Source organism: Ischnura elegans, chromosome 2 (genome assembly GCF_921293095.1).
Source record: "Ischnura elegans chromosome 2, ioIscEleg1.1, whole genome shotgun sequence".
NCBI classification, from domain to species: domain Eukaryota; kingdom Metazoa; phylum Arthropoda; class Insecta; order Odonata; family Coenagrionidae; genus Ischnura; species Ischnura elegans.
The window spans coordinates 116,594,853-116,610,520 of record NC_060247.1 but is presented as its reverse complement, the minus strand read 5'-3'; the positions used below and the strand labels follow the sequence as shown (position 1 = coordinate 116,610,520).

At 40.6% G+C, this 15,668-nt stretch overlaps 1 protein-coding gene across 1 annotated transcript in view; it reads right to left on the bottom strand.

The window, feature by feature from the left end:
* Positions 1 to 15,668, bottom strand: part of LOC124153241 (sortilin-related receptor-like) — a 161,762-nt gene that overhangs the window by 14,846 nt on the left and 131,248 nt on the right. The window contains exons 29-30 of the mRNA XM_046526340.1: positions 5,147 to 5,281; positions 4,417 to 4,615 (exon numbers count right to left, since the gene is read on the bottom strand). Coding sequence (XP_046382296.1) covers positions 4,417 to 4,615; positions 5,147 to 5,281 — 334 coding nt within the window. The remainder of the gene's footprint in view (positions 1 to 4,416; positions 4,616 to 5,146; positions 5,282 to 15,668) is intronic.

Genomic DNA, 15,668 nt, shown 5'->3' with positions numbered 1-15,668 from the left:
GGGAGCCTCGAAAAACAACTAACGGCTCTCCTCTCGCAACTAAACGATCAGCACCGACACTCACGCAGCCGTTTCCGCAGCGAGACTATTTTCCCTCACGGTCCAGAAGCCCCTCCCAGACTTACCACCCAGCCGACGACGCCAGCTTGTGCTACTACCATCGACGCTTCGGTAAAGCAGCCAGGAGGTACTAAGCGCCCTGCTCCCGAGCTATGGAAAACTCCAGCTGCGAGCAGTGAAGGCGGCCACCGCCCGCTCCATAGGAAGCAGCCGCCTTTTCATTACAGATAAGTACTCCCGTCATCGATTTCTCGTCGATACCGGCTCTGATCTGTCAATCTCTCCGGTCAAGTTCTGCGACTACAGACGATTCGAAACAAACTACGATCTCTCCGCGGCCAACGAATCCCGGATCAGCACCTATGAGACGATGTCACTCCGACTCAACTTAGGCCTTCGTCGTGATTTTGTCCGGCGTTTCACCGTCGCCAAAGTCAGCGAGCCACTCATTGGAGCGGATTTCCTCGACCATGGTTCCAGATTTAAAAACTGCCCAGCTCATCGACCAAGTCACTGGCCTGTGTATTCAGGGCTTTTTCTCGTCAGGCCTGCATTCGGACAATCCCCGGCACAACAGCGTATCACCGCCTGCTCGCCAAGTTCCCTGGCATCACCAAACCTCCAGGTGCTCCAAGAGAAGAGCGCCATCAAACACAACATCACATCGAGCTTACATCTGGACCTCCCATATGTCATCGAGCTCGACGCCTGCCCCAGACCGCCTCCACGCAGCAAAAGCTGAGTTCGATGTCATGCTTCGCGAGGGTACGGCACGTCGCTCCAACAGCCCCTACGTCTCGCCTCTGCATATGGTCCACAAACAAAACGACGGGTGGCACCCAGGCGGTGACTAAAGGAAGCTCAACAGTCGAACCATCCCAGATCGCTATTCAGTTCGCACTCTGCAAGATTTCTCCGTTGCTCTCCACGGCTGCAACATTTTTAGCGTTTGTCGACCGCGCAAAAGCATTCACACAAATTTCCATGGCTCCAGAGGATATCCACAAACCAGCCATTATAACTCCAGTTGGCCTATTTGAATTCAACTTCATGCCATTTGGACTTCGAAACGCCGCGCAGACCTGGCAGCGTTTTATCGACGGAGCTCTGGAAGGACTTCCTTTCTGCTACTCCTACCTAGACGACATCCTTGTGTTCTCACTCACGGAAGAGGAGCAATTTCAGCATCTTCGCACCCTCTTCGAACGCCTTTCTCACTATGGAGTCGTCATTATTCAAGCCAAATGCGTCTTCGGAGCTTCACAAGTCACCATCCACGGGTACTCCGTAACTTCTGATGGGTGCTCACCCCTACCCGAAAAATTTGCTGCCATCAACGACTTTCCACAGCCGAAGACCATTCGTGACCTTCGTCGCTTCCTGGGTATGCTAAACTTTTACAGGCCCTACATCTCACACGCAGCTTCAGCCCAGGCATCACTCAACGCGCTCCTGCAAGGTCCTTCAGTCAAGAGTTCCACGCCAATCATCTGGACTCTGGAACTTCTTCACAGCTTCCAAGAATGCAAAACCGATCTCACCCGGGCTACCATTCTTGCTCACCTGGACCCTGAAGCTTCCTTGGCCCTTTTCGTCGACGCCAGCCAGACCGCGATTGGTGTTGCTTTGCAAAAACGTTCGGGTGACAATTGGCAACCACTCGCATTCTTTTCACGGAAACTAAAGCCGTCGCAACAGATGTGGAGCACCTATGACAGAGAACTCTACGCGATGTATCAGGCAGTGAAACACTTCCGTCACATGGTAAAAGCCCGCGACTTCGCCATTTTTACGGACCACAAACCATTGACTTTCGCCTTCAGCCATCGCACCAAGAACGCTGACAGCTGCGCACCACGTCAGTTCAAACACCTGGAGTTCATCACTCAATTCACAACTGACGTACGCCACGTCACAGGAATTGAACAATGTCGTCGCCGAATGCCTGGCAAGAGTGGAATATGTCAGCGCCTCTACACCGTTAGACTTCGTCGCTTTGTCCCGAGGACTCCTCGACAGCGGTTCTTTTCTCAAGCTTTCTCAAATGCCAATACCTGTAACAACCGTCAAACTCTGGTGTGACACATCTAAGGACACGCCACGACCCTATATCACACCACCGTTCCGTCGACGTGTCTTTGATCAAGTCCACAGTCTTGACCATCCCGGTTCCAACTCCACCCTTCAAAACATATCCAACCACTACGTTTGTCCGTACATGTCCAAGGACTGTCGCATTTGGGTTCGCAAATGCCTTCCATGCCAGCGATCCTAAGTGCATCGTCACGTATTGTCTCCTCTGATCAACTTCACCATATCTACAGCACGTTTTGACAACGTCCACGTCGATATCGTCGGACCTCTGCCTTACGCCTCCGGGTTCCGATATCTTCTAACGATGATCGACCGTTTTTCACGTTGGCCGGCAGCAGAACTTCTCGCCGACATCACTGCCGAATCGGTCTGCCGAGGTTTTCTCCTAGGATAGGTCGCCCACTACGGTTGTCCAAAACGCCTCACCTGCGATCGAGGACGCCAGTTCGAATCAGGACTCTTCAAAAAGCTCTGTGCCACCCTGATTATTGTTCTTCACCCTACCACAAGCTACCATCCTCAGGCTGATGGAATGCTAGACCGTTGGCATCGCCCTCTCAAGACAGCACTGATGGCACATTCCCCAGAGTCCTGGATCGACGCACTGCCCATGGTTCTCCTCAGACTCCGCACCACCTGGCGCGAAAACCTGTATACTTCACCAACGGAACTCCTCTATGGAGGGCAACTACGTCTCCCGGGCGATTTCTTCACCGACTCTCCAGCAAACCTCGATTCTGCAGATCTAGCCTCTCGACTGCGTGTTCACATGTCAGAAGTAAGACCAACTCCTGAGACTTATCATTCCAACAGCCGGAAAATCTTTGTTCACAAAGCTCTAGCCACGACGTCACACGTCTTCCTGCGACAAGACGCAGTACGGACGGTCTTCCAGCCACCATATCTAGGGCCATATCCAGTCATCAACCGCATCGAGAAAACGTTCACCATCAACATCAACGGGAAACCAACAGTCGTCTCCATCGACCGACTTAAGCCTGCGCACATTCTCTAGCCCGACGATTTTCAAGAAAGGACATCAACACCTTCTGAACCGACCCCCGGAAAACCATCTTCCGCGCCATTGACCGGGACGTCACCTTCGCCCGCGGATACCTCTGCCACCCCCCCTCCCCCTCCAACGACGCGCTCGGGTCGGACTTTTCGTTCACCTGTACGCTACCACGCCAGCTGTCTTCCCCTGGGGGGAGCAGTGTGGCGGCCGCACCTCCTGCCTCGCCACCACGCCGCTCGCCCGGAGGCAACCTAAACCGCGCTCTCTCATTGCTTCCCCTCAACAGGCTGGCTAGCCCACCCACCGGTGGCGCGGTCGCCTCCCAAGCGAGCGAAAGCCTTTATGAGATTGTTGTGTTTAAGTGTGATAATTTATTAATTTATCGCTAGTTTTCAGTTTTTTTATCGATAAGTAATATTTGTATTTACATATAAGAATATTTATTTTACATAATTATGCTTACGTGCGTAACGTCACCGACAAGAAACTGCAAGCATTGTCGGAGTAGTGCGTATCATGCATGTTTGTCTGTGTGAAGTGAAATCTCCGTATTCCGGTATAAACATGACTGACATGTATCTGTTGTGAAACAAACGTTTTAAGTTGGCTTTATGCGCTACCAGAATTACAATCATTAGTAATTTAAAGAAATCTTTCTTAGATCAATACGTGTGAGGTATTATTGGTGTAGTTTTTGTCGCTACAATCACTGCTGAACTTACTATTCAACATTGTTAGAACTGGTGATAGTTGTGGTTCTAGAGTTTTTTCTCTGTTATAATGGATAATATTTTGCTTTAAGATGACTACTCAAGTTGTTAGAAGTGATAAAAGATGGTAGAGTTGTTGTTATATTTATGGCAAAACTGTATAGCTTTTCGATAACTATGAAAGATTGTTAGAGGTGATGGAGGATGTGGAAGTAAAATTAAAGTTTTTACGACACTGCTTCAATGAATATTTCAATTGTAATTCTGTTTACATATTTTATGTATTTAGAATTCGGGATTCGTGAAATTTAGATTTTGAAGCATATCTCTCTTATAAATTTACCATATGGTATTAAACATACCATAACTTCCATTTACCAATTGGAAGAATTTTTCTATTTGAAAAATTCTCCATTGCATTAAATTGTACCGTTAAATTGGAGTGTGACAACTTTTAGTTGAATTTTTTTCCATTGAATTTTTGCAATAGGGCGTAGGCCCTCTTTTAATTGTAGGATTGAGAAGCTGGAGTCTCACCTGATAAGCAACGGAACTGGTCCTTGTGGCACACTTTCTGGGGGGTGCTTGACACCGTGGTTGATATTGTGTTCTTCTGCTCATAGCCACAGCCAATCTCATCGCTGTTGTCCCCACAGTCGTCGAACATGTCACACTTCCACCAGTATGGGATGCACTTGTTGCTACTGCAGCGAAACATCCTTTCTGCGCACGGGCCCTGCAGTAGAAAGTGAGTGCTGAGGGTACAAAAAGAACATATAAGGAAACCCGTAACGGAATTATTTCCCGCTGCATGCACCTGAAGCAATTAAATGGACTCAGAATATGGCGGTTGATAGCAGTGACAGTAACAGACAGTGCTAAAACTTATGCACTCCCTTCTTTCATCCTTACCATGCCGAGCCTCTCACATCAAAGTTTAATTTTTTCCATACCATGATGTGAGGCTCTGACCATGGAATTTACAGACTGCAGACCCTAAATGCAGAATTCAATCCATCTTAGCTATAAATTATCATCATCTGGTATGTTCATAGAAAAAACAAAAGTCACTACATACTATAACTAAATGAATTTTTCTATCATAGCACTACTCAGGCCAAACGATTCGTTCCAAAACAATGCAAATCTTTTCACTTACAATTTAATTTTTACCAAAATAGAAATTATAAGAAGGCCTAATGACAGCCAAAAATCTCAGGATAGCCTTACAAATTTGAAATGAGAAATTATGCAGATTTGTACATACTGAAGGAAGAGAGGGAATAAGGGTTGTGGTCGTCGTCTTCGTTGTGGATGTACAGTTGACTTCATCAGAGTTGTCTTGGCAATCATCTTTTCCATCACACACCCAAGCTCTGAGTATGCAATTTTTATTTTGGCACTAAAAGAAAATAAGGCATAGGGATGTGATAACACCAATTCTTGTAATTTATAAATTGCTTACACATTAGAGACAAAGATTTGGCAATAGGCATTGCAGTTGCTGATATGAGACAGAGGAATTAAATCATGAATAGAGTAAACTGTATAAATTGAGCTATTAAAGGGTTTAAATTGGCTTTAATCAAAGAGACTACATACATAGCACATATGGTTCAAACAAACAAATGAAAGCTTTCATTATGAGTTATCACACAGTCCTGTTTAAACTTCCACGGGGTTTTTGTCTGCCTTGTCTTTCACATACGTAGGCAAACAATCCTGAAGATCAGGCTGCAATAAGTGAGCACAAGGGAAGTCTGGCATATGTCTCACCAATTATTTGAAACATACATCTCGCCCTGAGATTTGTTCAACACTTCAGATGAAGGAAAATTAGCTCGAAGCTGCATTGTACTCGTGAAAAAGCCATCCACGCTGGTATAGTTGTTGGTGTTCTATCATGGCAAAATTGGGTAGCTTTTTGATAACTATTCAAGATTGTTAGGAGTGAAGGAAGATGTGGAAAAGCCCTTTTAAGTTTTTATGGCACTGCTTCAAAAAATATATAAAAATTTAATTTCTTTTAATATATTTTATTTATTTATAGAAATCAGAATTCATGAAATATAGATTTTAAGTATATCCTGCCTTATAAAGTCACCAAGCTGGATGCATTTTTATAATTATAAAATTTTTCAACTGAATTTAGCTGAAAAAAAGTCAATTGAAAAAATTTCAATTGAATAACTTCAATTGAACCGGTTTATTGAAAAGTGACAAATTTCAATAGATTTTTTTCAACTTAATATTTTACATTTGAAAAAATTCAATTGAAATTAGTAATTTTTAAATTGAACGGTTCAATTGAGTATTTTTCAATTGATGATTTCAATTTTTCAATAGGGTGAGAACATTTCTTATAAGAAATTGGGTATTTTTCTTATAAGAATACTCTTATTGGAGAATTTTTATAAGAAGCAAGCTTATGCAATAATTCTCATATGTATCAATTACAACATATTATTTATTAGAGTCAGGTCTACATTTGGTCTATACTAGAAGCAAATACCGCTCATATTTGGTCTTCTGGTAACGTATAATTTAGGTCTACGGTTCAACCAAATAGAATCATAAAATATTTTTTACATGAACATCTATATTATTCTGCTAATTTAATAGAAATAGGGAAAGTTTTTCACCTTAAAAAGAATTAATGGCAATTTTGATGACAACCTTCGAATAATTATCAATTATATCCGCTAATAACATATGATGGCATATTTCTGCAGCAGCATTGCAGTAGGATAACATTTCCATATTCCAGGAAAGGACATTCAAGCTCTTTAAAGTTCACGTGACTGGTCAGACAAGGGGAGATACCATAGAGGTCGTTCAGGTCATGAGTTCTGCATAGGATTAACGTTCCCACATGCATAAAGCAATGAAACCAACAATAACCTAGAATGATGTAATGATAATGGAGTTCAACTTTGGCAATCACTATGCAATGAAAGATAAAGGAATTGCAATACGGAATATGGTTTAACCCGGAAAACTGAAGAAGCAAACGAAATAAAATTCAATTTTGACTTGGGATACTTATTGGGATAATAGGGTAGTTTCCTTCATCAAAGAAAACGATAGGCATTGATTGCGATTCGTTGCCCACCATTAGTGTATCCAATTTTGACTTGGGATACTTAGTGGGATAATTGGCACAAATTAGATGGAAGGACAAGGAAAAGTTGACAAATTTAATGCATATGTGCAATGTTTATTTAAGATACCAGAGGGAATGACCTGTACATGCAGGCTAGTGTTGCCGCGAGACGAGACGAGACTTGCACCAGTCTCGTCTCAGTGTCGTTTTCCGGACTCGGGTAACGACGCGAGTCTCGTCTCTTGCACCACAGTCTCGCCTCGGTCTCGAGTCTCGGAAGAGACTCTCGTCTCGTAAAAAAGCCGTTTTGTTTGCGTACTTAACTGCCAAATCGGTACCACGAAATAGGAAAGCCATTAATATGAATTTTAAATATATCCTGATCCGGACGCCAATAACGTCAATGCATGTAAAATTATTGATTTTATTGACACTCAATGAATAAATTCGTCACATAAAACGAAAAATTTCAAAAAAGGGAATATAGATACAAGAAGATTATTGCAGAGAAATCAAGAGAAGGCTTGGGAAAATAAACGTAAAACTAGTGTTTACCTCTCAAGCGCAGCTGGCATTTAATCTAATCCCATCCTAGCGGCCGGATGAGATTAAGATGACTTCACCTTTTTGGCATGCTATCATTTAATAATTTTATAACTGTCATGACATATCATCAGTATCGTCGAATATTTCTGTAAACATGCGTTATATAATGCGCTACTCTATGATAATTTTCAAACAATTTTAATAAATATTTATTGTTTTATATATCGTTCTCTAAACTAATAAAAACATTTTCAGTTTTTAAAGATTTAAATTTAGTCTTGATTAAGCTACGAGATCTATAACATTCCATGCACTCTTTTACAACGATGTATTTTAGTGATTTGGAGTTGAAAATTTCATAACCAATTGGATATTTTCGATAGGATTACCCGTTTTGCCTCCTTGAAAAATAATAACTTCGCCCATATATTTGAATTTGTTCTTTTGTTACTGCAGAATCATTTCATATAAGTATTTACGTTCTGTCGTTTCTAACGTCAAAACGGAAATATTCAAATGGCTTTAACTTAGTGATTCTGCTTTGTGTGACATGATAGGAAGTTTTGGAATGGAAGATTGTCCCACCTAGGAAGGCGCAATCTCGCTGGGTTGCCTATATGTCAAGGGGAAAACCCCGATACACTAGCCCATGAATATCATAGTCCACTTTCTTCCCCTGCATCGATATTTAAGGAACAGTGAGTTCTCTGTGATGAATAATTTAGGCACTCATAATACATAGTACTGTAATTGCGCACAATATCCCACAAGATATCTAAAGGGTATTCGTAGCCTTGGAAAATGTAATTGGTAAGTAGCAAGCAATGAGATAACAATGAGCCAACGTCATTGTAGAAAGTATAAGGATGCTGAAGCGCACTCCTTCGAAAATAGAGCAGGTCCCTTCCTTTTTTATCTTCCCGGTACCTATCTTCTCTCGCACAGGAATGACCTTTGTTCGACTGCATTGTGAAGGCTTTGAACCCGAATAGACTCCAAACATAAAAAGCCATTGTCAACCGGCCTTCACCCTTTTGGAGCCTTTGCTTTTAGCTTATTGTATTTTTTTATTGGAGCTAGGCGCTGCTGCGTCAATGCGGGACTCGTCTCCATAAGGTAGGATTTTCTGAGCGAGAAACAACGGGCAGTTTTGCCCCAAATTATATTTTCACTTTTTTTTATAATTTACTGAATCGGAAGGGAAAGACTTTTGGGTAGCCATTTGAAGAGTAAATTTCCATATTATCATGTTCTATAGCGCACTATCTTGAAGCATAATCATCGTTGCTTTGCAGTGAAAACAACTTATTATGTAATTCGTTACGGGATCACAAAACGCACGATTTATTAAAGTGGTGTTCCGCTATCAATTCGTACCGTTCTAATTACTCTAATTACTTAGTACGTCATACACCACTTAGAGTAAAGGCAATATAAAAATATATTCAAGAGCACATGTAAACGAAGCATTCCGTATTTGTGACTTCAAAAGCAAATCATGTGGTCAGAAACGGTCGGAAATATCATTGGAATCGAAATACACTATCGATAGTAGCAGCAGTGTGCACCATTTCTGCGCATAAAATTCGCCTAAATCATTCACCGTGCATATCGCTATCGGCGAATGAATTTAGTTCGAATAACCAATGAAAATTCACCGTGTAAAGCGGCCTTTACACAGATGACAAACGAATTGGGTTGGGAGCCGCTAGAGACTCGGAGGCTGCGCGCTAGGCTTAGATAGCTTGAGTAATTGGGTATGGATATCTTCAAGAGCGACACGGAGATCATATTAGAACCCCACTTATTTTTCAGGTACGATAAAAACGATAAAATAATGGAGATATTTAGGCGAACGGATAGGTGCAGGGATTCGTTATCTCCCACGCACGACAAAGGACTTAAATAAATGCTAAGCTTAAATTCGTTAGAACATTGCATATGAATAGATTTTCGTATGAATACGGCGGGTTTCCCGACATCCCCCGCCACACGCCTATTGAGGCAGCTCGCGGGGTAGTATGCAGATGTAGATGACCACTATAAAACTTTTATTGATAAAACGGCCAACTACACGTGCACGGTAGTGTGTTTATTTATCAAATAATTTTCCAAAAACTGCTGTCTTTGAGTCTTAAAAATCCCAAATAAGCAGGAAGGATATTCCCCAGACGCCCAGTCCCCTACCCTTTGGTCCAAACTTAGATCCGCCTATGGTATCAGGCGTATCACTGTAGGTTGTGAAATAGTAGATCGTTTCGCTCCTTGGCGTTTGGCACAATACGCATATTGAAAATAGAAACTAAGCGCACAAAAAATTAAACTACGCGTAAAAAACGAACTAAAAAATAAACGCAATTGTTGAGAGAAGAATGAACTGCACGGAAATTTGACTCGAAGCGCTTCACAAGGCGGTTTTTTTATTATAATATGAAAACACGAAAATTTTACAACATGCCTGAACTTAAATTTAAACTCTCATTGTGTAGTAAATCGATACAGGAACCACTGCTCTTTTTCAGCCAATCACTGAAAATTTTTGAGATGTTATTTACATAAAAGTTTTTTCTCCTTCTCATTTCTTTTCAGTGCACCGCTTCTGTAAACACGTTTCATATTAACGTTTCAAAGAGGATGAAACTCTCTCACTAACCAGACCAGCATTCGCTGAACTACTACGGTGTACTAATAATTTCGCGATCTAGGTGAGGAAAAACACAGAATATTTGTGTGCGCCCAGCTTCTCCCCTCCAACAACGCTCCCTTCCTTACTTCCAGTCCTGGAAGAACTACTTGGCACTGATTCCCACGGTACCCTTTGTCAGAAAAACATACAAGAGATGTGTGTAACTACATTTTTCTCGGTGAATGAATTGGGTTATCGACTACCCAGAAACACCTCCGGGGATATCGGGTTTCGCTAGGGAACTGGAGGCTTTTGGAAGAGCGGACTAGGGAAAAAATGGAATGTCACATTATCCGTAGTGGTCCCCAAAATATACTGACATATGCACGGTCGCACTTGAGGTTGCCACTGATTGCCCCCGTGGTCTCATCTCACGAGGGAGATTCACACGAACTCGTCGTCGTATTTGGCCTAAGCGTGGGACAGAAGAGGGAGAAGAGACGCGATTAGGCCGATTCATATTATACGCGAGCGTTGTGTGGCCCCCCTAAGCTCGGGGCCCCCAGAGTCCTCTTGATGGCAGTTCTCTACACAACACCCTCATAGCGTCATGAGGGTTAACACATTGACATTATCGACGATCCAGAGGACTCTGGGGGACCCCTGAGCTCGGGGCCCTCGGCGATCGCCGACCAGCCGACCTTGCCAGACCGCTCCTTGGAAGATATCGTATATCAAGCTGAAGAAGCTGACCATTCTTGACGTCTCACAAGCAAAATGGGCAGCAGTTTTCAAGATAGTACAGTTGAAGAAACACATGAAGGTGTTGAGAGGTTAAAGAACTAGGCCTCAAATCGAGGACTCTGGGTTCAAATCCCGGTTAGGGAGATTGATTTTTCCTCTCAGAATTTTCGCACAAATTTGTAAATAGATTTTTTCTAGAGGTTTTTGTCCCCTTTTAGAATGGACTGGGTGCTACTGAAATAAGATTGCTCTCCCCTAATTAGTGCTTCTCGAGAAAATATGATGAATGGAGTTAGGAGTGATTGATGAATAAATGCCGGTTAGATGATCCTTTATTGACCTTTGATTAAATGAACCTTTGGCTAGCAAAATAAGTCAAAGGAAAGTCGATTCTAGCTATCCTTTTTAATTGTAACATCCTCAACACAATTTAGCGACATTCTGCTACATATCCTCACTAACCTCGGAGGATATATTATACAGGAAGAGGTACATAGTTATTTCAACTATCATCCGTCTTTCTGCCGAGGTAATGTGCTCTGTGCAATTGAAATGGGCCATCATTTTCCCCTATTAACCAAACTATAAGAAGGATTGCAAGTGCCGCTGAGCGATACTTTACACATATGCGAGTATTATCCAAGATATTTTTGTCGTAGGAGTAAGCACTGAAAATTTCCACTTTGGAAAATAGCTCAAGTTTTGCTGGATGAATTTCCCAAGGTTATTATCGCAGGAAACAAGGAAATGTAGTCAGCAATTAACACTCCCTAACATGGCTCCAGAAGCCACGCTTATGCATTCAGAAATTGATCTTTCGGCAGAAATTCTTTTTTTATAGTTAGATAATTTATCTAGAAGTTATTATTGAATCATATTTTAAGTTTAATACGTAATAATAACGTAAAAGTTACTTGTCTTAACAGAAGGACTTAGTTTTCGGGATAAAGCTATACCAAATACCAAGTAAGGACATATATCTGTATATCGAGACTTGCGAAAGTCTCGTGGAAGTGGTATCGTCTCGTCTCGTCAAAAAGTGGTCTCGTCTTGAATTCTACCCAACGGTCTCGTCTCGAGTCTCGCGGCAACACTAGCAGGCATGAATTGATAATGAAAGAAATAGACAAAGTAAAATGGAATTTGATGCCATTGGAGAAAAGATACGTAGAATATGGCTAATAATAAGTGCAAGACTTCGGGAAATTAATAGGAATCACAAAAACATTGACTGAGAATAAATAGTTGATGTATTTTCCATAAAATAATAACAGTGCAGATGTTTTCGGTTACTTACACAAATTCATTCCCATTCTCTTCAGATATGAAAAGCATTCTAATGCAAGATGGGAAAATCATTGGCAATTTTTTTTCTGAAGTATCCATGCTCCGTTGCACAGATAGTGATAATGGCTGCTTAGTAAAGCGGCCTATCATCAAAAATATTCTGCAGGCTGAGAAGAAATCTAGATTAAAGAACGATGGCAAGAGGTGAAACTTTTTGACCTCTGCGTCTATGATTTGAGACAGCTAAAACTACACTTTGTTGACGTTTATTGCAGGCATGAAAAATGACTGTCTGAGCATTATGAAAGCTGTCAGAAAGTTGACCACAGAATAGACTTCATCAACAAAGTGAAGCGATTGGGTAAAAAAAAGCCTACTAGATGGAAACATCCTTTTTCCATTCTGATTCTTACTACACCAATGTATTCTTTTTCATTGAACCACGAGTTGCTTCTGGCCGCAATACGAGCAGCAGGGTATACTGTTCATCCGGCTGCTTCATCTTTGTCACTTGACTCACTTTCCTGCTCACATGATGAGATATTTTATGAGACATATTTAGATAGTTTATGGAATTGAATCGCACTGATGCGCGCATCACTCAATCCAAGAGGAGCAGAGAAAGATGCATTCTCTTTATTCGCTAAAATGCCTTTGACTCAATAAAAACCCATTTGATCCTAATGAGATCCCCAGTGTGTGTTAAATTTTTCTCATAAAATTCCCATTTATCCACAGTAACCATCAGTGGTTCAAGTTGATCACATTCATGGATTCAATATAATAATTCACCCTCTCAAGACAGACACTTCTGGTGCCTTGCATGATATGTGATATGATGCCGTGGAAGTTACTATTATTTGTTGAATAAGACATAGCAATATTTCCGCTGAATTTATTGTCATGCGATGCATTTGGTTGTTAGTACAAAGTTTCCAAGAGTATCATGTGCACTCAAGTTCTTATTTAAATATATCCTACTGCTATAGAAGAGGGGTGGTTAGAGAAAGGATAGGGTTTGGTGTCATAAAGTTGTAATTGTTGGAGAAAGGGTTTTTTTTTAGTGTCTCCGGAGTGTAATGGGGGGAGAAAGGTGAATGTGCACGTGATCCCATCATCCTAGAACCCTTCTTCCTCCTTTCCTCTCAAGAGGCCAATAAGAAGACCGTTTCTACCACAACCTTCAATTTTTCTAATTCCCATAGCCCAAACCCCATCCTTCCTTTTACCCCCTCTCCTTTGGCAATCGGACATATTCAACGAGGAACTTGGCTGCACATGATGAACTTGAAAAACATCTGAACAAGATGCACCTTAAAATAATTTCTTCGTAATGCACTTGAGTCTCAGAGAACTTAGCGGGAGGATCATTTTTTGTAACAATGTTCTTTCAATGCTGTTGCAACCACGAATTAGGTAAGTAATTTCATAATTTCAAAATTTTCATACATATGTTTTTGTTATACATGTTAAAATATCCCTTTTTCCCAGACCGTGACTCTAATTCGTAACAATAAAAACTTCATATTAACGCATCGTTCATATTTTATGTATGTTTACGCTATATAAATTGATAGGATACTTACATTCAGATATCCTCTATTGGGAAACATCAGCTGTTTAGAGAGTAATATCATTATTGCCTTCGGAATGTTATTATAAATTTGGAGTAGACAGGATAAAATACAGTAAAAAATGCAAACCACATAAAAGGGAGCTGGCTATTTGAGATTTAACTGAATCAATACTATTTATTACTATTCTCTAAAGTTAATGAAAATTAAATATTTGTGATTTCTACAGAACAAACCTACTTGTCTTGACCTGGTAACCCAGCCAGCACATTATAAGCCATCGAGATAAGGCGAAAGGAAGAAATAAGGAATGCGCTTATATGTTAGCTTGTTGACCTTTTCTTATGGGTTCCTTAAGGCCAGGCTGACAAACATCAAAGAAATGACGAAATGAAGGACAATATTTCAGCACTTCCGCAGATGTTGTTATTATTGCATCGTTTTTGAGTATTCACCAAGGCATTTAAGTATAAGATTAATGTTTTTATTCTTGGCGCTTTATATTACGAGGAGAAATAACATCATACAGCTATAATTTGAAAATTATTCATATTCATGAAATGATGGCGAAACCACGGTCGAAAAAAAAGGTACAAAATTTCACACGAATAGCGACGTATAATGTATAATGCCGGCAAGGAATATCTAATATGCGTATTTTATTCATCAGTTTATCAAACAATAAATTAAAATTCATGAATTTTAGATTGTGTGGACCTTGAATAATTTCAGTTTAGTTCATGCAAGCAGTAGCTAAGGTTTTCTATATATGTAATTGGTTCAAAGTGGTACCTACACCTCATCTTCTTAACAGATGCCGCGGTGTAATGCTTAGCATACATGAACGTTGATGTGGGTATCACACGTTCGATTCTCCCGGATGCATTGTTTTTCCTTCAACCACAAAGAAAAGGTACTTGTATTTATGCTTTTCATCCTCACCAGCCAGTCACTGGTGGTTGTTAATCTTTTTTTCCATTTTCGGGTAAATATGTCATTAGTTGTTAACCTTTTATAAATACTCCCTGAATTCCACCCGTAGCCTTTAAATTCATGTTGAGCTGAGCAGCGAAGAATGTTTAGTTAGCTGTTCTGCCGTCTTTGGCGCTTCAACAAAAGCGACTCATGTTAATCTGAGGATATTTGACGGCATTCCTAACCTATTCTTTCATAAAATCTTATCCTCGCCTCATTTAACCCATTAAATCCCAAGCATGTTAATAACTTAAAAATTCCAAATATTTTGATAAATTAGCAATAAAACAGACTTAAATAAGGCAAATTATCGATTTTTATATTTTTATTGTCTTTAGTTTGCCGTTGGTGAAACGTTGCGTATACGCAACGTTGGGAGTTCCCCTGGTCAAATGAGCCGTTTTGCCTTTTTTTCGGAACTCTTTTCTTTTTGCAAAAATTCTTTTTGATTATAACCCAAACATATAATTAACCGAAAATATTGATTAAACTTTGTATTGTTCATGAAATTTAGAAGAGCAATCAGTATGTAGATGAATATTACACTTTTGGTAATCACTAATTTTCTGGCTGCTACAAACTCGGCATCTTCATCGTGAATGTTTTCGTCACGATCAATATTGTGGCCAAACTTGTCTTTCCTTTCTGCGTTTCGCTAACTATTTATTCCGTTATGTCCTATATTATGGCAATTTTAGTTACTATAAGGGTAGTTGCCTAAATCGAAACTTGAAGCTTGTACGTGGTGGAAGGCTCCATATTATCAATAACAGACAATATGTCACCCACAAGGTATTTATAAAAATGTATAATATTTGACCGGTTTCGGCTGTTACACCATTATAAAGTACAGAAAATATTAAGCAACCGGTCAAATAATAGGAATTTTTATATCGCGAAAGTAACAAAGTGTCTGCTATTGAAAATGAGTAAT